This window comes from Cebus imitator, unplaced genomic scaffold (assembly GCF_001604975.1).
Source record: "Cebus imitator isolate Cc_AM_T3 unplaced genomic scaffold, Cebus_imitator-1.0 Scaffold720, whole genome shotgun sequence".
In the NCBI taxonomy this organism is placed as follows: Eukaryota; Metazoa; Chordata; class Mammalia; order Primates; family Cebidae; genus Cebus; species Cebus imitator.
The window spans coordinates 513,192-535,000 of NW_016108035.1; the positions used below are offsets into that span (position 1 = coordinate 513,192).

A 21,809-nucleotide genomic window follows, 5' to 3' on the forward strand; every position below is an offset into this window, starting at 1 on the left:
ACTATGTTGCCCAGGCTGGTCTTAATCTCCTGGGTTCAAGCAATCTGCCCAAACTACTGTGATTACAGGTTCATCATGCTCAGCCCCTCTCCCCCTTTTTTGAGTCTTACTGCATTAGCTAGAACTTCCAGTACAATACTGAAAAGAATGGTGAGGGGACATCCTTGCCTTTGTTCCTAGTCTTAGTGGGAAAACTTGAGGTCTCTCACCATTATGATGTTAGTTGTATTTTGCAGATGTTCTTTTCATGAAATTGAAGAAGTTCCCCTCTATTCCTAGTTTGCAGAGTTTTTCTTTTAATCATAAATGGGGTTGGATTTTGTCAAATGCTTTTTCTCCATCTATTGATGGGATTGGGTGATTTTTCTTCTTTAGCTTGCTTATGTGATGGATTACATGAACTGATTTTCCAATTTTGATACAGCTTTGCATACCTGAGATAAATTCCCTTTGGACATAGAGCATAATTCTTTTCACATATTTTTGGATTTGATTTGTTATTATTTTGTTGAGGACTTTTGTTCATTAGAAATATTGGTTGTCATTTTCTTTTCTGTTAATGTCTTTGTCTGGTTTTGATAACAGGACCATGCTGGCTTCATAGGAAGTGTTAGGAAGTTTCTCTTCTACTTCTATCTTCTGGAAGAGATTGCAGAAGAGTAGTATAATTTGTTCCTTAAATGTGTGGTAGAGGCTGGATGCAGTGACTCATGCCTATAATCCCTGCACTTTGGGAGGCCGAGGCTAGCGGATCACTTTAAGTCAGGAGTTTGAGACTAGCCTGGCCAACATGGTGAAACCCCACCTCTACTAAAAATACAAAAATTAGCCTGGCATGGTGGTGCACACCTGTAATCCCAGCTACTTGGGAGGCTGAGGCAGAAGAATCACTTGAACCCAGGAGGTGTAGGTTGCGCCACCTACACCTGAGATTGTGCCCCACTACATGCCAGCCTAGGTATAAAGAGCAAAACTCAGTCTCAAAGAAAGAAAATATGTGGTAGAATTCACTAGTAAACCCATGTGGGCCTTGCACTTAATGTTCTGAAAGTTATTTATTCCTGATTTAATTATTTTATTTATTTATTTTGAGATGGAGTTTTGCTCTTGTTGCACAGTCTGGAGTGCAATGGCGCGATCTCGGCTCACTGCAGCCTCTGCCTCTTGGGTTCAAGCAATTCTCCTGCCTCAGCATCCCAAGTAGCTGGGATTACAGGCATGCGCCACCATGCCCAGCTAATTTTGTATTTTTAGCAGAAATGAGGTTTTTCCATGTTGGTCAGGCTGGTCTTGAACTGCCGACCTCAGGTGATCCACCCACCACAGCCTCCCAAAATGTTGGGATTACAGGCGTGAGCCTCCGCACCTGGCTGATTTTTTTTTTAAAAATATATCTAGGCCCATTATCTATTTCTTCTTGTGTTCTGGCAGATTTAGTCTTTCAAAAAACTGGGTCTATTTCATGTAGGTTATTGAATTTGTGGGCAGAGACTTGTTCATAGTATTCCTTTATTTTCTTTATTATCCTTTTGACGTCCATGTGATCTGTAGCCATGTCCCCTTGTTCATTTCTGACATTAGTAGTCTGCCTTCTTTCTCAATTAGCTTGAATAGAAGTTTTCCATTAAAAAAAATCTTTTCAAAGACCCAACTTTGGGGTTCATTGATTTTCTCCTTGATTTCCTATTTCCAATTTCACTAATTTCTGCTTTTTATTTCCTTTATTCTGCTTACCTTAGATCTAAATTGTTATTTTCATACATTCCTAAAGTAGGTGCATATTCATTTTACGTCTTTTTTCTTTTCTAATATGCGCAACCTTATAGATTTCCCCGAATGTACTGATTTAGCTGTACTCTAAAATTACAAGTTGTACTTTCATCTTTAGATGAAAGTATTTTAAAATTTGTCTTGAGATTTCTTCTGTGATCAGGTACTATTGAGAGTTGTGTTGTTTCACCTCCAAGTATTGTAGTACTTTCCAGCTATCTTTCTGTTGATTTCTAGTTTAATTCCCCTGTGAGGCTGGGAGCAGACATTTCATGATTTCTATCCTTTTCAATTTATGAAGGTGTGTCTTATGGCCCAGATATAGTGTATCTTAGTGAATATCCCATGTGAGCTTGACAGGTGTATTCTGCTTCTGTTGGATCCAGCAGTCTGTCAAGTCAATTATATCAAGTTGGCTGATGGTGGTGCTGAGCTCGACTATTGATTTTTTGCTTGCTGGATCTGTTCATTTCTGATAGAGCGGTGTTAAGGATTCCAACTTTAGCAGTGGATTTGTCTATTTTTCCTTGCAGTTCTAAGAGTTTTTACCTTGTATATTTTGGCATTGCACAGTTAGGTGCATACACATAAAGGACTGCTGCCCACTCGAAGAACTGATCCCGTTCTCATTATGTAATGCCCCTCTTTACTGCTGATAACTTGCCTTGCTCTAAGTCTGCTCTGTCTAAAATAATATAGCTACTCCCACTTTCTTTGATTAGCATTAGTATGGTATACCTTTCCCCATTCCTTAACTTTTAATTGATACATATCTTTATATATATTTAAAATTTCTTGTAGACAACTGCTGTGGTTCAAATGTAGTCTGTTCTTGCCAAAACTCGTGTTGAAATTTGATCCCCAACATGACAGTGTTGGGAGGTACAGCCTAGTGGGAGGTAGGCATTTGGGTCACAGGAGTAGGTCCTTCATGAATAGATTAACGCCCTTCTCTGGGTGTGTTCTTGCTTGTATGGGAATAGATTAGTTTCCTTGAGAGTGGGTTGTTGAAGACTGGCTTCCTTAGTTTCTCTCTCTTGCTTCTCCTCCTGACATGTGACCTCTTTGTACATGTCCACTTTCTGCCATGAGTTGAAGCAGTCTGAGTTCCCCAACAGATATGGCTGACCAATCTTGAACCTTCCAGTCATCATAATCATGGGCCAAATACCTGAATACAAGAATACTGAGTACCAGACTACTAAAGCCCAGCCTCAGGCATTTTGTTATAACACAAAATAAACTAAGACAACAACATAGAGTTGAGTCTTGCTTTTTAATCCACTTTTGACAATCGTTTTCTTTCTCTTTTTCTTTTTTTGAGACAGAGTCTCACTCTGTTGCCCTGGCTGGAGTGCACTGACACAATCTCGCCCACTGCAAACTCTGCCTCCCAGGTTCAAGTGGGAAGACAGGGTTTTACCATGTTGCCAGCCTGGTCATGTACTCCTGACCTCAAACGATCCACCCGCCTCGGCCTCCCAAAGTGCTGGGATTACAGGCGTGAGCCACCGCTCCAGGCCGACGATCTTTTTTATCCATTTCTTTCTCTAAGGTCATTGTTGTCCCCACTCTCATTCTTGATTTTAGTATTTACACTATTGAAGTTTAAAGTGATCACTGATATATTTGAATTAATTTCTGCCATTTGTTACTGTTTTCTATTATTGCCCTTATTCTTTGTTTCTACTTTTATTTTCCACTTTTTCCCCTTTTGTGGTTTTAATTGGGCATTTCATGTGTGTCTTAGTCCATTTGAGCATAAAAACAAAATAGACTGGCTTACAAACACCAGAAGTTTGTTTTTAGCATTTCCAGAGGATGGGAAATCCAAAATCAAAGTGCCTGCAGACTTGGCCCACTTCTTGGTGCACAGAAAACCATCTTTTCACTATAACTTCAGATGGTGGAAGGAAGAGCTAGTTCTCTAGGTTGTTTTTTGTTTGTCTGTTTGTTTCAAAATAAGGGCATTTTTCTTATTATGACAGCTCTGACCTCATGACCTAATCACCACCTAAAGGCTCCACTTTGTAATCCCAGCACTTCTGGGGTTAGAATATTAACATACGATTTTTTTTTTTTTTTTGGTGCCACCACACCCGGCTAATTTTTTATATTTTTAGTGGCGATGGGGTTTCACCGTGTTAGCTAGGATGGTCTCAACCTCCCTGACCTTGTGATCCGCCCACTTTGGCCTCCCAAAGTGCTGGGATTACAAGCGTGAGCCACCATACCCAGCCTCAACATATGAATTTTGAGGGAACACATTTAGACTCCTAGCATTCCACTCGTGCTTCCCTCAAATTCATGTCTATGTCACAAGCAAAATACATTAATTCCATCTTAATAGCCCCCAAAGTCTTAAAACGTTCCTGCACCAACTCCAAAATCTCAAGTTCAGAGTTTCATCTAAATCAGATATAGGTGAGACTGAAAGTATGATTCATTCTGAGGCAAACTGCTCTCTCGCAGTGAAACAAACATGTTCTGTGCTTCCAAAATACAATGGTGGGAGGGGCACAGAATACACATTTCCATTTTAAAAGGGAGAAACAGGAAAGAGGAAAACAGTGACTGGTCCCAAGTAAGTCTGAAACCCAACAGAGGAAACAACATGAAATCTTAAGGCTTGAGAATAATCAGTGGCTCAATGTTCTGCTCTCCAGGCCCACTAGGGTGATAGTGTCACCTTCAGGACAGAAAGTGGTGGCAGCCCTGCCCTGTGGCTTTGGGTGGCCCTGCCCCGAGGCAGCCATGTGCCTGGGCCTTGCTCCTGCCTCCACAGTAGTTCTGTGCCTGGATCATGCATCCAAGGCTCCCCTTGGAAGCCACTAGTGGAAACCACCACTAGTGGCTCTACTGGTCTGCAGAGTCATGGGGGCAATCCTGCCCCCATGGCTCCACAGGACATGGGCCTAGTGGGGGCCCTCTGTAGTGGCCCTTCCCCTGCAGTGGTTCTCTGCCTCAGCCCCATGGCTCTCTTGGGGCATCCTTTTAATTCTGGGGGAAGGCAGCCATGCCCCCACATCTTTGCACTCAGGGTCTGTGATGGGATGGGTAGCTCTGATGAGCTCAGAAATGCCTTTGGGGTCATTCTTCCATTGCCTTGGAAAATAGGTCCTGGATTTTGTTTGTAGATGGCAGACCAATCTTTCTCTTAATAACACTTGGCCTTCACTGAGATTGGTCCATACTAATCACCTTATCAAAGAGTTACTTGGCCAGACCCTTTCCTCCTGAACAAGGTTTTTCATTGTTCCAATACGGATAGGTTGAGTTTTCCAAATTTTTGAGTTCTGCTTCCCTTTTGATCATCAATTCTAAATTATCTTTCTTCCCTCATTTTACTATAAACAATTCAAAGGAACCAGGCTGCCCCTTCAACACTTTGTTCAGAAATAGCTCCAGCTAAAGATTCAATCACTCACAGAGCTACCTGCCACAAAACACTAGAACACAAACACAATTCAGGGAAGTTCTCTGCTGCTTCATAACAAAGATGGCCTTTCTTACTGTTTCCAATAATAGGTTCTTCACTTCTGACAGTTCTCTGTATCTGTGAGTCTTCCCAATTTTTGGTGCAGTGATTTGGTCTATGAGCTTACTTCTCCGAAGGATCTTCAAAAACTTGTTTTTTCTGTTTGTTTAGCTTTTCCCTTGTTGTTAGGATGAAGTGATGAATTCTGAGCACCTTACATACAAGGCCAGAAACTGAAATTCCTGTTGGAAGACTTTTGATGACTGAGTCAGTCTTTTGTTATATGCCTATTACTTATTTCCTTTTGAGTCAGTTTTGGGAGTTTGTGTGATTCTAGTTATTTGCCATTTCATTAAGTGTACGTATGTTTTTTAGCATTGTTATATTTTCTCATAATCCTTTTTCTTTCTATAAGGTCATTATTGTCTTCACTCTCATTCCTGATTTAGTAATTTGATCATCTGTTTTTCTTGAACAGTCTAGATAAACGTTTGCCATTGGCTGTTTATCTTTTTAAGGAAACAACTTGTGGGTTTGTCGGTTTTCTCTCCTGACTTTCTATTCATTTACATCCACTCAAATCTTTACTAGTTCCTACCCTCTGCTTGCTTTGAGTTTAGATGATCCAATGTTGTTGCTATGTAACTGTTCACTGTACTCTTGTACTCCTTAATATTTCTGTAAAATCAGTAGTAATGTCACAATTTCATTTTTTATTTTAGTAACTTTTTTCTTGGACTACCTAAAAGGTTTGTCATTTTTACTTATCTTTTCAAAGAAATAACTTGTGATTTTGTTTATTTTTGCCATTTCCCCTCATTCCCTACTTCATTTATCGTTGTTGTCATCTTTACTATTTCCTTCTGACAGTTTGCTTTGGGCTTAGTTTCTCTTTTTCTAGTTTGTAAGGTTGGGAGGTTAGGTTATTGATTTCAGATCTCTCTTCCTTTTGCATTCTATCTTTTTTGACTCATTGTTTATTAGGAAGTATGTTTTTTTTTCCACATATGTAAATTTTCCAAATTTCATTGTTATTTCTCACGTTATTTCACTGTCACGGAGAACATAACTTGTATTATTCCAATCTTCTTACATTTATTGAGACTTCTTTTGCACCTTAAAATGGGTTCTAGATTGGAGAATGTTACATATGCATTTAGTATGTATTGTTTGGAATGTTCTGTAGATGTCTATTAGGTCTAGTTGTTTTATAGTCCTGTTCAAGAATTCTGTTTCCTTTCTGATCTTGTCTCATTTTTCTAGCTATTATTAAAAGTGAGGTACTGAAATTCCCATCCACCATTGTTGAGCTATTTCTCCCTTTGATTTTGGGAAGTTTTGCTTCATATATTTTGGGGTTCCTGGTTGGTGCATATATATTCCTGGTTGTTGTATCTTCCTGGTAAACTGACTCTCATCATTGTATGATATCCTTCTTTGCCTTGCATAGCAATTTTTGCCTTCAAGTTTATTTGGTCCAACATTAGTGTAACCACCTGTGCTCTCCTTTGGGATATCTTTTTCCAACCTTTACTCTTGTCTGTGTCTTTGAATTTAAAACGAGACACCTCTAACACATAGTTGGATCATGGTGTGCTAAATCAATGTAGTGTGTTAAGAAAATCTATCAAAGCTCCAAGTGTCTATTGTATACTTCCATTTATAAGTACAGAAACAGGCAAAAGTGACCTGCATTGACGGAGTCAGGGAGTTAGCGCTGGGAGAAGTGGGTGCAGAAAACATCAGAACTTCTGGAGGCTGTCCTCATTCGCCTCTCCTCTGAATGATGGCTACATGATGTGACAGTATTCAGTTTGCAAAAATCCAGTCAGCCAGTGGACACTTTTATTTGTATAAGTATGTGTGCTATACTTCACAAAAACTTTGAAGAAACAAACCTGATGTGGGACGTCTGTTCTCCTGGGAGGTTCTGTGGGAAGAAGGCAGCCCAGTGACTTACCAGGAGTAGCAGATACCCTATTAACTTGTGCTGATGCAGGATAAATACTCCCCAAAAAGTATACCTGGGGGCAGGGGTGGGGGTAGGGAACTTTGGAGTTACTAGTTACATAGCTGTGTTCACTGTGTGCAAATTTGGCCTGTATATTAGGATGTGCACAGTTTCCTGGATGCAAATGACACTCTGCTAATAAGATGACTTAAAATCGTATTCCCCACAGGACAAAGACCTAGATCCATGACCTTGCGTCCAAAGCACTGGTGATGATGAGGACAGTAAGAACCATATCAGCATCAATCATCGATTGAGTACCTGCTGCATGCTGGTACCAAGAGCTTGGTGAAGCTTCACAACCACCTATAGAAGAGGCACTGTTGTCCCCAGATAGGGAAGCTGAGGCTCAGAGAGCTAAGGCAGCCAGCTACCAAATGGTGGTGATTCAATCATCAGCCCAGCTCTCAAACCCATCCTGCTGTTTCCAGCTCTAGTAACCTGCCGGGATGTAGGGGGTGAAACCACTGCAGGGAGACAGAAAGATTCAGAGGAAATGGGGACCACCCTCTCCCAGAGGGAAGGCTGAATAGAAAGCCTTTCAGCAGGGACTGTCCCCTCCTGCAAGCTCCTAGGACCCCACCCACTCAGGCGGCTGTCACTCCATCCTTGAAACTGAAGACTGTGTTCACGGACCCAGAGATGAGGGTAGGAGGCAAGAGCAGACTCGGTGTCTGGATGCCCATGTCAATCAAATACACCACCAGGCAGAAGTGAGCCAGGCCACACTGGGCCATGCACAAGTGTGGGAGTAGAAGGCAAAGACACTGTCGTTGGAAAGGGGCCTGCCCAGCAGGGCCCTGACACCTTACCACCTCCCTCCTAGGGTCTTCTAGATTAGTTGAGGGCTTTCTTTTCAAACTTTTCCAGGAGTTGGACAACTGCCTCTTTTACTGCATGAGAAAGAACGGTTTAAACAGAAAACACTTCCTAACAGCTGCTACTAAAGCAGAATAGTATCATTAAAGGCTGGAGGCTCTGCTGTAACAGTGAAACTAGGAAAGATGGCATGGCAGTGGGACTCGTCAGATGGCAGGGTCCTGGGGAAGTGAGATCCTAGCCTCAGATGGCTTTCCCGAGGGAAGCCCTACATGATGAAGCCACACAGGCCTGACTGTGGCTATCAGATGATGGGGTGGCAGGAGCATGTCCTGGTACTTACTGACCCCGTGACTAGACACTGTCCCACTTTTCTCACACCCACAAGCAATCGTATGAATGGGCCCAGTGTATAATCTGGACATATTCCTACAGAAAAATGTGATTCCTGGGTTCAGAAAGCAAGGGTTTGGACAGCAAAGGATTCTATGTCATCTGAATCCCTACCCTCCTTATCAGGATAGCACCGGCTAATCCTAGTTTTAGTCTATGTATACACAATGTGTTCTTATCACCACGCTGCTGGGTCTTCACACCTGATGCTGCAGGGGGTCTTTAGGGGAGCCTCCTCAGAAGACCTCTGAGGAAGACAGAGGTGTAAGGCGTCAGGGCTCTGGGGGACAGGCCCCTTTCCCTTTCCAGAGGGCCACTGTCTGTGCCCTCCACTTCCACACACGTGTGTGGTCCAGTGTGGCCTGGCTCATTTCTGCCTAGTGGTGTATTTGATTGGCACAGGCACCCAGATACTAAGTCTACCCTTTTCCTACCCTCATCTTCTGGGTCCTTGAACACACTCCTCAGTTTCAGGGATGGAGTGACAGTCTTCCCACATATACATGACTCCTCCCCACATTCTCCTGAAGGTGGAACCCAGGCTGTTTCCAGCTCCCACCACCAGAGTTATCTGATAGACTGGCTTTGTTGTTGTTGTTGTTGTTTGAGGCAGTGGAATTATTGTGCCTTGCTTAAACCACAGTTATCTGGAGCAGGGAGTCAGAACAACCACAGAGAACAAACAGGTGCTTTGTCTTTTTATTATTCTTTATTGGTCCTACCAATGTGACTCTTTACCCAGGCCCACTGTTCCTATGCGCACTGGCTTTGTCGACATTCACATCATATGTCTGTGTTCTGAAAATCTCAATTAATTTCTCCTTCCTATTCTTTTCCATGCTCTGCCTCATTTTCTCAGAAACTGAAGGCATTTGATTATTACTATTTTTTTGTTTGGGTCTGTGTAAAGGTTCCTTGGCAGGAGAACATGCATATGACTTTAAAATAAAGACCAACATTCTGACACTAAGGTAATGCACAGAAAAAATACAGTACTCAGACATCATTGCAAATAAATACCCCATACAGATGAAGTTATCTCAAATGTAACAATATTTCTTATGAATCAACACTGTAACGGAAGGTAAAAATAGGAGTCCCTACAACTAGGAATAAGAAATGCTTATTCCAGGAAACAGAATTATTTTTCTCATTTATATTATTATAATTTTTCCTTTTTTGGAAGAGGAAAGACAGTTTTTCTTCCTCTAAGAGTACCAATTTGACCACTCCTACGAACCTCACTCAGCAAACAAAACAGGATGTAGACCTGGTTTGCTAAGGAGTTTTAATGAGTTCTGTTTCCTGAAATTAACAGTGATTAGTTACACCAAGCAAGAGAAGATATAATGTCTCGCTTTCACATTTGCAAAGAATACTATGGCTAACCCTCGTCCCCTACTGCGCATGCCAACAGAGCGTCGGCCCTCCTGACACCCTCAGCTCTTCACAAACGTGGCGTTCATACAGCTTGCTCAGCTTGTCCCAAAAGGTCCATTTGGTTCCCAAAGCACACTCAATGTTTTGTGTTCGCTTTCATTTTCTAAGCCCCTGAATTTGCAAGTAAAGAATCACTGACTAACAGAATTTTGCACAATGACTGTTTTCTTTCCCTCAATGAAGATGCCCAGGTCCGGGTGTGAGGAGCGCCTGCCTCACCTGCTGTCCACGCTGGCCTTCAGCATGCCCACTAGCTCTTCCCTGCTCGCTTTCGAGAATGATCTGCGCTGGGACACCTCCCTTAACTGATGAAGGCACTACTGGTAATGATTACTAACAAAAAGGTGTTGAAAGAGAACACCCTAAAAATCGACGACTGTAGAATTTTCTAAGTGTACCACAATTTGGCACAACAACCAGAGTAACAAAACAATTCCAATTTGGAATTTTATTGGTACAGTTGTATAAAATTCTGTTAATCAGTCATGCTTCACAATGTCCTAAAACCCAGAAAATTCTGGAATTTGTAGGTAATACTACTCATTCAATAATTTATCTTTTTTTTTCAAGTGCCTATTACTGTTTTAACCAGAGCAAAGGTCAAGTTTTCTTCTTGTTACATTGAACTATTCCTAAGAATAATAATAATACAATATGAAAAACCCCAGAATCTGAATACCCTGGATTTCTTAATGAACATGGCATTTAAAATCTGTAATTTCAAACATGAACCACAATGCCGTATGATCTAAAGGCTGCTGAACCACAGCGTGGATACACTTAGCAAAGCTCCTCGCTGGGTCAAAGCCCCCATCTCCAAGTCTAAAGCTACACGCTACGGAGCACACAGCTCTGCCTCGTGCTGACACCAGACCAACACGGTGGGAGCTGAGGCAGACAGCTATAGGACCACAAGCATAGACCACGGCACCTGCGACCGTCTCTATGCGAGGAATTAAGGAAGCAAATATAATATCAAAAGTGCACAGGTTGATCGGATAAAAAAAGAACATGTGTAACAAGGAGCCCGCGTGGTGGGTGTTTCCAGCAGGCTCCTGGCAAGCCTGGCAGCCGGGGAAGAAGGGTCTTCGGCCCGTACAGAGGCCTTTCCACGCAGCATCTCGCGGCATGCTCAACATTAAAGCTTTTTTCCTCCCATTAAAAACTTGGGGAATGCTATTTTGAAAAGAATTGCAGTGGCATATCCAAAAAGTTTCTAAGTGGGCTTTTAGGTTGCCCTTCCTTCCTCCTTGAGGGTCACGAGAGGGAAGGGGAGGGGGCTGCAGTGTGACAGGGCCGGGTGGCCAAGTCCTCCTGGCAGCTACTCTACAGCTGAAAACAGGAGAAAAGAGAGCGTTAGAAAGCGGTCATCTGTCGCTTCCTGTTCATCTGACAACCGAAGCTCTCCACGTGCTGGGAGGGCACAAGCACGTTAGTTGGCAGAAGAGAAGACCTGCATGTGTTAGGGGGGGCCCAGTGGCTTGAGTGTCTGCAAAGCCCCTTAGGAGTACGGAGAGAAGCTGTGTGCCAGGCTCGCAAGGAGAGGGCAAAGCGCGTGCAGGGTGGGCATGCTGGAAGACATCCCACTGCCAGTCCTGCTGGGGAAGGGGGATCTGGGCCCAGGATGAACACGCAGGGGACATACATGGACCTGTCCTGGAGTCTGGAGGGGACCAAGACATATTCGGCACCAAAGGGAAGACCACGCAAGGCAGACAGCTGTGGGAGGGGGCAACATGGTCTCTCACCAGGTAACTCGAATGCCCCTTCCGCATGAGAGACAAGGCAAGCAGCCTGCAGGAGAGAAGACTGCAGCCTCAGGTCCAGCTGGGCCCACAGGGTGATCAGGAGAAAAATACTGAGAAAAGCTCTGCTTCACAATGTGGGAAGGCAGGCAGCCTGATGCCAAAGCTCTGGCGTGGATGGAACCTCTGGAAATGGGAGAGCCCTATGGCTACTTTTCCTCTTTCTCTGTTGCCATCCCCTAAATTGCACTAAATAAAGATACCTACAATCTCCTACCTGTGAATCCTGACAACTGGCCCTGGCCCCATGCAAAGCTTTCCCAGCACAGGGCTGGGCTCTGGCTACAACTCTGGGTGTCCAATCCAGCCAAGTCCCCAGTGGCTCAGACTTCAGGCTAGGGTTTTCAAAGCCCCACGTCTTTGAGACTGAACCCCCTAAGGAAGGCCTGACAAGTGGCTGCAGTGGTCACCCCAAGCACAAAAGGACGGGCTCTGCACTGAGGACCAAGGTCTGGCCAGGCACTTGGAAAGCTTTTCTCATGAAAAAATAACACCTGGGGCCTTGGGCCCTGCTAGTCGTCACCTCACAGGCCACTAGACAAGCATGCTGATCTCAGAAACGACAAACCGAGCTCTGGATTCCTGGGTTATGGTCAGCTGTGTCTGTGCCATATGAGTCTGGCCAGCAGAATACAGGGGCTCAGGGCTGCTCTTCTCAGGGCTTGGGGAAGAAATTCTGCACTTCTGTCCTGAATATGATTTGCAGTGAGGTACTGCATAAATTACAACGTAATCCTTTCCATGAAACTATGCCAAGTGCAGAGCCATCCTCTGAGATCATACCTATGATTCAGGCTAGAACCTCCTAAAACTGCTTTCTAGTTAGACACATGCGAGGAACATGCAAGTTTCAACTCAGGTTCTGCCCCTTTTGAGTGCCGAGGGAGCAGGACCAGGATTCCTTCCCTTGGGTTTCCCCAAGGGTGCCCAGGGCTTAGAAGATGCTTTCATCACATGTCTGCTCCAAAAATGTGTAGCTCCATCCCCACTTCTGACCCCCACCCAAGAGAGCAGCTGAGGACTGGGTGCTCCTGAGGGGGCTTCAAGGAGTGAGAAGTGACACAAAGCTCTCACAAGTGTCCTGCTGATGCACATGCCCTATGGCATCTAGGCTAGCATCCTGCCCTCTGTGCATTAGTCACGTTAAGATTGACCTAGCGCCGCTGTCCCACTGCTGCTGGGTTAGTTGAGGTGAAGCAGATGTTAGCTGCAGCGTGCGGCGCCCCATAGCCCCTAATCACAGTAAATGCTGTGCTTCTCGCTGCAGAACACCTGATTGGCCAGCCCAGTGCCCTCGGCCCTGTCGCTGGCACAGGCGCAGGTGTGACTTACGCTCGGAGTGGCTGGCTTGGCCTTCGGAGCAGCTTTGGCACGGCCACGCCGGGTCTGCTCATGGTCCAGCTCGAGCAGCTCCAACCGCTGGGTCAGTGCCAGCTTCTGCTGGATGGCCATGCGCAGCAGCGAGTTCAGCGTCTTCTTCTCGTCCTCGGCGGCCGCCAGCTGCCGCTGCATCTCATCCAGCTGTGTGATGTATTCGTCACACCTGTGGGTACCGAAAGCATGACTGAGGGGCAGGCAGAGCCTGAACAGGGGAGGGCTGCGCAGCCCTCTGACAGCCCTGCATCAGAGCCATCCCTCAGTGTGACCTCTGGGCTGGAGAGCGGGGCTGGGGGAGAATCATTCTGGCTTCTTTTAGCACAGGCTTTGCTCGGACAAGTCCCTGATAAGAGTGAGAGGGAGGCTTGGGTCCGGGCAGGGCAGCCCTATGATATTGGTTTGAGTTTTATGGTTTTGTGGAGGAGGGACTGCTTTGCTCATTCAGCTGCATGTAGCTCTTACAAAAAGCCTATGCCCCTTAGTAACTGGGCTTCTCCTAGGAGGAGGGGCTCTCCCCACTTCAAGGCCTTGAGGTGGCCTGGGGCATCAAGACATGGAGAAGCCATGGCTTCTAGGGTGTGGTTGTAAACCTAAGCAGGACTGGGCTTGTTCCCAAGGTCGATGCTTTGTCAGTCTGTGCTGAGCACTGAGTGGAGCCAAGGAACCACGTGTGTGGACACATCAACAGCCTCATCCCAAAACCCAGGTGCAGAGCTGTGGGAAGGTGTGGTCTGTCCCTGGACACCCTTCTTCCACATGTCTCATATGGGTGGGGCTTGGTAGGGACACACAGACACAGGGCAGGTTAAGCCTGGGGGGGTCCCAGGGCGGTGGAGCTATTCAGGTACTGAGTGCAATCCCACACTGCCCACATGTGCCCCACTCTGCCTGTCCCCACCCGCCAGGAGCCGGCCCTTGGATAGCACCCTCTCCAAGGACTCTGCTTCCCACTATTTTGGGGACACACATTGAGCTGTGATCCTTGCAGTTTCAAAATCTTGGCTCCATCTGAAAAGTTAAGTTTTACAATAAAACAAATTTTAAAAGGTGGAGTTTACATGCCAGATGCTGAGAAACTGGAATTTTTTTCCCAAGCCCAAGGAAGACAGGACGCTTCCAGAGAGAACCTGGAACTCTTCCTTGTCTGTACCCTGCCCTGGCAGGGCCTACAGGGATGCTGAGGAACTGGGAGTGCCTGGCACCAGGCTTGAGAGAAGCAGCATCTCTGTGCAGTTCCCACCCTGTCCAGCTCAGAGCCTCAGCTTGCTCACCCATAGAAAGGAAACATCTAGGTTATCTGCTGGGCCCATGGTGGGTCTGGCTGTCCCACATGCAGGGCTAGCGCCATGGTGCCATCCCAACACGACCCAGCAGGTGGCGCTATCCATCTTTGGAAGGTGAAAGACAGGTACCTGTCAGAGGGCACCTGGGAAGATGCTGGAACAAGGACCTGCCCCACAGAGGCCCCTAAACACCTAGGGAGCCTCGATTCCCAGCCTTGGGGTCTGACTCCCAGCAAGGGAGTGGTGTACACCCACCCCTTGAGGTGGCCTGGGGCATCAAGACACGGGGAAGCTATGGCTTCCAGGGTGTGGATGTAAAAATAAGCAGGACTGGGCTTGTTCCCAAGGTCGATGCTTTGTCAGTCTGTGCCAAGCACTGAGTGGAGCCAAGGAATCACGTGTGTGGACACATCAACAGCCTCATTCCAAAACCAGTGGGCAGAGCTGTAGGAGGTCCTGGGGCAGGTCCTCGTTCCAGCATCTTCCCAGGTGCCCCCTGACAGGGTCCTCTTTCACCTTCCAAAGATGGATAGCGCCACCTGCTGGATCATGCTGGGATGGCTCTGGGACAGTAACCCCAGAGCCCATTACTAAGAGCCCCCCACAGAGGAGGAAAGAAAGCTGGCCTCCTCCCAGCCCCAAGGCCCTCTCCCCACCCTCCCTGGATTGACAGGGGGGAGGATGGGAGATAAGTACCCAATGGTCACAATGACACAGAGGCACAGGTTTGTGCACAGACCTGGGACCCCAGCAGTGACCTGCTTCAGCCAGGAGGCTAACTGGGCTTCTTCTAGGAGGGGCTCTCCCCACTTCAAGGCCTTGAGGTGGCCTGGGGCATCAAGACATGGAGAAGCCTCGGCTTCTAGGGTGTGGATGTAAACCTAAGCAGGACTGGGCTTATTCCCAAGGTCGATGCTTTGTCAGTGTGCTGAGCGCTGAGCGGAGCCAAGAAACCATGTGTTCTGAATCTACAAACCTTAACACACACCTGTACCTTATGGCCAAGTTCTTGGGAGCAAATACGTCATGACAGAAAAGGCCAGGACTCCTCTGTCACCTGGCGGCCTCAAGTAAGTCCCTGTAAATGTTGGATCTAAGGGGTGGGGGCCCAAGCACCCCTAGCAGCCCCTGAAGCTCTGCCACTCTGGCCCATCCACTCCAGGATCTGCTCTCCTCAGCCCTTCTGCCCTCAGTCTCCATATACGCAGAGCAGAGACAAGCCTGGGCCTGCTGGGGTTTCATTCACAGCAAAATGGAACCGGCCCCAAAGAACCAGGCTCCTGGGGGCTGGGCTGGGTGCGACAGAAACAGAAAAAAGATCACATACGCTCTGCTATCCCCGGCCACATGTGGGCACCTGCCAGGCATGTTCCACACTTCAGTACCTGCTTGTGTAACCTTGGGGAAAGCTAACGGGCAGCAGCTGGAGGCCCCCAACCCCATGTGGCCCCCATATCGTCTCACCCTTTCTTGTCACCAAGTTGAGCACCAGTGTGCCAGAGATGTGCTAGCGGCCACGCTTCCCCAATCTCGTACCATGCTGGCTCCAATGGAGCTGGGGGCAGCCACTGAGTAGGGAAGGCTGCAGGCCTCAGCATGAGGCAGTGAGAGGCTGCGGGTGCCAGGGGGAAGCGTGGAGGACAGCTGGCCTTGTGGAAGGGGAGGGCCCAATAGCGGCATGGTTACCTGGTGGCAAACATCGCACGCAGCGAGGAGAAGGTGGCCGCGTCCTCCTTGAGGGCCTTGAGCTCGTTGCGCAGCTTCATCATGGTCTCGGTAACCATGGCCTTCTCATTTTCATACTTGCTCTTCAGGTTTGCAAGGGCCACCTCGGCCGTCTGAGGGACAGACATGTAGGGCAGGCAAGTGAAAGGCGTGAAGTCAGCCTAGAGGTGCTCTGGGCGCAGGATGGGGAGCCCTGGTCTGAAGTGGTGGTGGTGCCCGGGAAAAAAGTTCCTGGGAGGCCCCACCCTCTGACAAACCCTTGGGATGGACTCCAGCAGCTGTGCCATGGGGAGTCCTACCCGCTCATTCTGACTGGCAGAGGAGGGACTGCCCCCCAAACCTACCCAAGGGACCCCTACAAAGCTCCACAATTACTCTCTGAATGCAGCTCTCACATGTTTTCCCTCTAGCATCAGGAAGCACTAAGAGGCAGTCACAGTGAGTGAATGGCAGCAGCATTTCTCACTGGCTGAGCGGCTTTGCCGAGGGTCCCTTGCTCCCACCTGCTTGCTCCACCCTCCCAGGTGGGGACCCTGAGCCAGGAAGGGCCGGTGGCCGAGCTGATATAGAGCTGGCTCTGCCTGATGGTGACACAAGCCTGCCCGTGTCGGGGGAGGAAGGAGGCCAAGGGGAAACACCCTTAGGCCAGCAGTGAGTGACAAGTGCCCCTGCCACCTGGCGCCTCACCTGCTTGTTGGCCTTGAGCACGGTGCGCAGCGTGGTGATCTGTTCCCGCTTAGTGCTGAGCAGTGACTTCAGCTTGAGGATCTCCTCCATGAGTGCCTCCTTGTCTTTGTCCACGGCGGGGCCCAGCTCTTGCGAGGCGATGCGCTGGCGTGACAGCTCAGTGGTGCGGTCCACGGCTGCCTGTAGGTGCTTGATCTGGTCACGGATGATCGCGATCAGGTTGTAGATGTTCATGGGCTCCCGACGTGGGTCACTCAGGGGTGATGGCAGTGAGGAGCCAGGCGAGGGGCTGCTGTCCCCGGTCCCGCCGTCTGCTCGGCCAGTCTCAGGAGCCAGCAACCCCTTGGGTAAGAGGATGGGTGAGCGGCGGCCACGCCCTTCAGGGCTGGTGCGGCCCCCAGGGCTGGTGCCGGCCCCGCCCTGGCCCTCGCGGTAGTAGTCCAGCATGACACGGTTGGGCGTCTCATTGTTGCACATGCACACGTGGTGGTAGAGATTGGCCAGCTCCTCACTGAAGGTCACCAGCTCATCCTGGGCCACAGTCAGGCTGCCCTGCGTCTCGCCGGCAACATCGCTCACCTTCTTCAACTCCTTCTCCAGCCGGGCCAGCAGCTCACGGTCCTGGTGGCTGGCCTTCTCTAGCAGGGAAACCTTCTCCGTGAGCGCCTGGCCCTCAGCCTCATAGCGGCCCTTCTCCTCAGCATGCTGGGCCTCACGAGCCTCGTGTGTGCTGCGCAGTGCCTTGAGCTGCTCGCGGAGCTCGCCAGCCTCAGCCACAGCCACATGGTACTTGCAGGCCAGGATCTCAGGCCCATTGATGTCCACCTCATAGTAGTCGCCATCCTCATGACTGTCACGGTCCTTCTCGTTGTCCAGGGCCGTCTGCCGCTCCTTGCCAGCCTGCAGGCGCCGCAGGGCACTCAGATTCTCTGTGAGGCGGGTCACCTTCTCCTGCTGCTCTGACAGGGATCCCCTCGTGTGCTCCAACTGCTTCTGCGTGTCCTGCAGCGTCGCCAGCAGGCCCGTCTTTTCCCGCTCCATCTGCAAAGGCACAGGCAGCATGACACAATGTCAGTGGCTATGGACCCCGGGGGCTTAGAGGACCCCCCAGGATAGCCCAGTGACATCCCACCCCATGTCAGGGCAGGCTATCAGCCTCAGGTTCCTTGGCCATGCTGTCAGTGAGGTGGACAGAGACGCACAGGGTGAGGAAAAGATGGAATTCACACTGGGCTCTCAGAACACTGCCCACCAGTAATGGTGGTTACCTTCAATGCAGGCTCTTTCCCCACCAGTGCTACAGGTGAGGTGGGCTCAGAAAGTGGAGCTCGGGGCTGGCTGGGTGGGTAGCAGGGAATATTAGTGCCCTAGCCCTCTGCTTCGGAAGACAGGACTCGGCTGCCTTGGATCAACAGGGATCCATGTCCCAGGAGATGAGCCCATGCATGACCCTGGCGGGCCCCTCTGACTCCTGGCCTGCATGCGGGGATCACGTGTGGGGCCAGTGTCTCATCACTTCACCCTGATACCACATAGGTAACCGGGAAACAACGTGGATGCCGCAGTGCCAGGAAACCACTTCTCTGGGACTCTACGTGTGCTCCTGGAGTTCCATTTACAGTAATGATGCAGGAGTTAAAATCAGTGTAAGGAAAAGAGAAAGCTAACATCAGCAGAGTGTCAGGTATGCACTGCTCAAGGAGCCCTGCAGAGCTAGAGTAGGGACAGCATGCCGAAAGCCCCACTGCCTGCTCACCTGCATCAGCTGCTGCTTCAGCTTCTGGATCTCAGAGATGTTGAGCTCGCTGAGCAGGTCAGAGACAAGGCTGGGGGAGGGCGGTGCAAGGCCCTCCTTCTTGGGTGTAGAGGTCTTGTTGTCCAGGGGCAGTTTGGCCAGGCTGCCATGCTCAAAGCCGTTGACCAGGGCCTCGGCATCATTGTTGGGCTCAGCAGCGTCGTCACTGAACTTGAGGCCGTCCAGCGAGACATGCAGGTGGCTGGTGTAGAAGGAGTCGTTGATGCTCATGTAGTGTGACAGCTCCTTGCGCAGACTGTTCTTCTGCTCACGCTCCGTCTTCAGCGTCTCCAGTGCCTCCTCCAGCTGCCGCTCTGAGATCTCCTTCAGGCGGATGGCATCCTCCAGCTGGCTGTTGAGGTACTCAGTCTCCTCCTCTAGACGCTTGATCTCATGCTTCAGGCCCTCAAACTCCACCTGGGAAGAGAAGTCAACACTCTTATGTCAAGGCAACGTGGAAGCTCCTTTTAGGCCCCATGAATGAAGAAAACACACCAGCACACCAACCCCTGCCACCATGACACAAGGTGAAGCACCAGGTGAAGTGCTATCCTGGGAAGGGAGGCAGCCTGTCCAGGCCAAGGCCGCTTGCTCTGCTCAGAAATGTGGATGCTAAGAGGGTTTTGCAGCATTAGATGCGAATGCACAGAAATGCTCAGCCTAGCCCACCTACCACTGGGACCAGCAGACATGGGGAGGGGAACACAAATGTCTGAGGTGGCCCCAAGCCGGGACTGTACGTGTGGAGATGCACCAAGAACACACCTCCACCCATAGAAAGTTGCCAACCTTCTATTAGGTCATTCACAAATATTACCATGTGCATGCTGATTTAAAATTCTATGTTACTTAATTAACATTAACAGTTAACCAAATATCTTAAGATACATAAAAAATACATTTCAATGTGTCCTACGATCATGACTTCCAGCCATATTTCAAAATGAAGGAACAGAAACTCTCCCGAAGGCAGAACATCTCAGCCACTAAATCTCCACACGCACATGGCACCCAGACCCGGAGGAGCTTGAAGGTAGATGGGAAAAGCTACATTAAAATCTTGTCTACATGAAATTGTATTCGCAGGCAGACAAGGAAAACGCAGATAGAAACTGATACCTGATGTGGAGGCTCAGAGTTTGTGGGCAATTTTTTAAACTATTTCTTATTTTTCTGTAATATTTGGGCAAAAAGTAAGAAACAAACCAGTAACAGGAAGTGCTGAGCACATCTCTGTGGGTCTTGGGTCAGAAGGGACACCCATTACCACATCCAAGGTGTGCTCACAGAGGGAAGGCATGCACCCTCCAGTCTCAGCACCATGGGGAGGTAAAGAATCCCAGAGAGGGAGGGAGAGTCAGACTCCACTGAGCACCAACCCCGAGGACAGGGTCACCTCAAGCCTCAGTTTCCCTTCTCCTAAGGCCACTGTGTGCTGGGCTCTGCCATCAGCAGCACCAATGACCAAATGGTGCTTACGATGTAAACAATGGCTAAGACTGTTAATGTGCACAAGCTGTCACAGAGGGACCAGTCTGGGAGCTCTGGATAAACACGTGAGCTTCCTCCTCTGGGCATAAATACCATGTTCCCTGACAGTGAGACACAGAGGATTGTGGTGGTAGAGGATTTGAGGAAAGCAAGGAAAATATCCATGGCATTTTGGCAGAAGGTTTGGGGTTTCCTGAGAGAAAAGACTTCCATTCCCCACCATGCAGGAGTGTGGCTCTTGGAGAGAGAAGAGTAGGTTCAGGCCTTGAGTGGCAGCAGAGCCCACGATAATTTAATCACACCACAGAGAAAAGGGACCCTCCCCATTTATCTTTGGCGCAGGCAGACCCTGCTCTTCCCTGTCAGAGAGGGGTCTCTCTGAGACCCCATCAGAGACAGAGGGGTTCCTGTTCATCCCTGTCACAGACAGAGAGGACCGAGGACCTTCCTCATCCCTATCACAGGCAGAGGCTTAGGGATATTGTAGGCCTCATAGTCAGCACTTGATGGGGGAAAGAGTCTGAAAGTCTAGTTTGGGGTTTTCTGGTGTAACCTCTCCACCACCTCTCAGATTTTTGTTTTCATTTTGTTGGCTGGGACACCTCAGCCTGGCCAATGTCAGCAAACACTGTAGCCAGAGTTTCATCTTTTGGAGGGTCTGGGCCCCTTTGAGTGTATCCCCTGCCTCCACAGTGGTAAAGCTGGCCCTGGGCCTTGGGTGTGTGGAATGAGACAGGAACTCCTTCTGAACAGGGAGAGGGGCTGAGCAAGAGGGCCTTAAGGCCCAGTTAACCCACGTGTCACCCCCACCCCATAGACCCAAGACTTGCCTGGTTCTGTCTGAGCACAGACACTTGCTTCTGCAGGCTGATGTTCTCCTCCTCCAGCTCCGAGTAGTCCTGCAGCAGGCGAGCTTCCCGGAATTTGTACTCCTTGATGTCATCCCGCAGGCGGCCACGCTGGATCTCCACATTCTGGTTGATCTGCAGGGGGAAAGGGAAAGGCAGGTGTAAGCAGCCTCTACAGGGCACGAGGGGGACTCAGCGCAGCCAGGCATGGGCCAGCCACAGAGCCAGAACTCAAGAGCCCAGGCCTGCAGGTGCCAGTGTGGCTGCCTGGAGAGGAGAAGGAGCCCAGCACAGTGTGCCCGAGTGCATGGCAAACTGCAGAGGTTCCAGAGTAAAATCCCCTCAGCCCTCCTCAGCTTGGAACCCCTGACAAGTGACTCTGCGTGCTCCAACCCTTGGTTTCTTCATATTCAAATTAAAAGTTCCTGCCTTCTATTAGTGGACATGTAAACAGTAGTGGGCAGGTGGGCATGTGAATGGTATAGTGCTGTGGCAAACAGCCTGCAGATGCTGAAACTGTTAAACACAGTGTCTACCCCAGAGAAATGCACACATGCCTACACAGAAACCGGTCCACAGATGTTCACAGCAGCAGCGCTCACAAAAGCCAGAAGGTGGAAGCAGCCGAGTGTCCATCGACTGACGAATAAATAAACAAAATATGGTCTCTCCACACAATGGAATGCTGTTCAGCCACAATAAGTAATGATGTACTGACACGTGCTACAACATGAGTGACCCATGAAAACATTCTCGAGTCAAAGAAGGCCCGTCACGAGAGGCCATGCATTGTATGACTCCATTTCCATGAAATGTCCAGAACAGGCAAATTCATAGAGATAGAAAGTAGGTTAGTGGCTGTTAGGAGCTGGGGCAGGGATGGGGAG

At 48.7% G+C, this 21,809-nt stretch overlaps 1 protein-coding gene across 2 annotated transcripts in view; it reads right to left on the reverse strand.

Moving 5' to 3' along the window:
* Window positions 1-9,157: 9,157 nt before the first annotated feature.
* BICD2 (BICD cargo adaptor 2) overlaps window positions 9,158-21,809 on the reverse strand; it is a 54,508-nt gene continuing 41,856 nt past the window's right edge. Inside the window, exons 3-8 of one of the 2 annotated variants that reach the window (XM_017519000.2) lie at window positions 20,905-21,057; window positions 18,545-19,000; window positions 16,789-17,829; window positions 16,063-16,214; window positions 13,049-13,259; window positions 9,158-11,243 (exon numbers count right to left, since the gene is read on the reverse strand). In XM_017519000.2, the coding sequence (XP_017374489.1) occupies window positions 11,238-11,243; window positions 13,049-13,259; window positions 16,063-16,214; window positions 16,789-17,829; window positions 18,545-19,000; window positions 20,905-21,057 (2,019 nt within the window). In that variant the 3' untranslated portion in view covers window positions 9,158-11,237. Of the gene's footprint in view, window positions 13,260-16,062; window positions 16,215-16,788; window positions 17,830-18,544; window positions 19,001-20,904; window positions 21,058-21,809 lie in introns of both variants that reach the window. The other variant, XM_017518999.2, reaches the window with a different exon arrangement.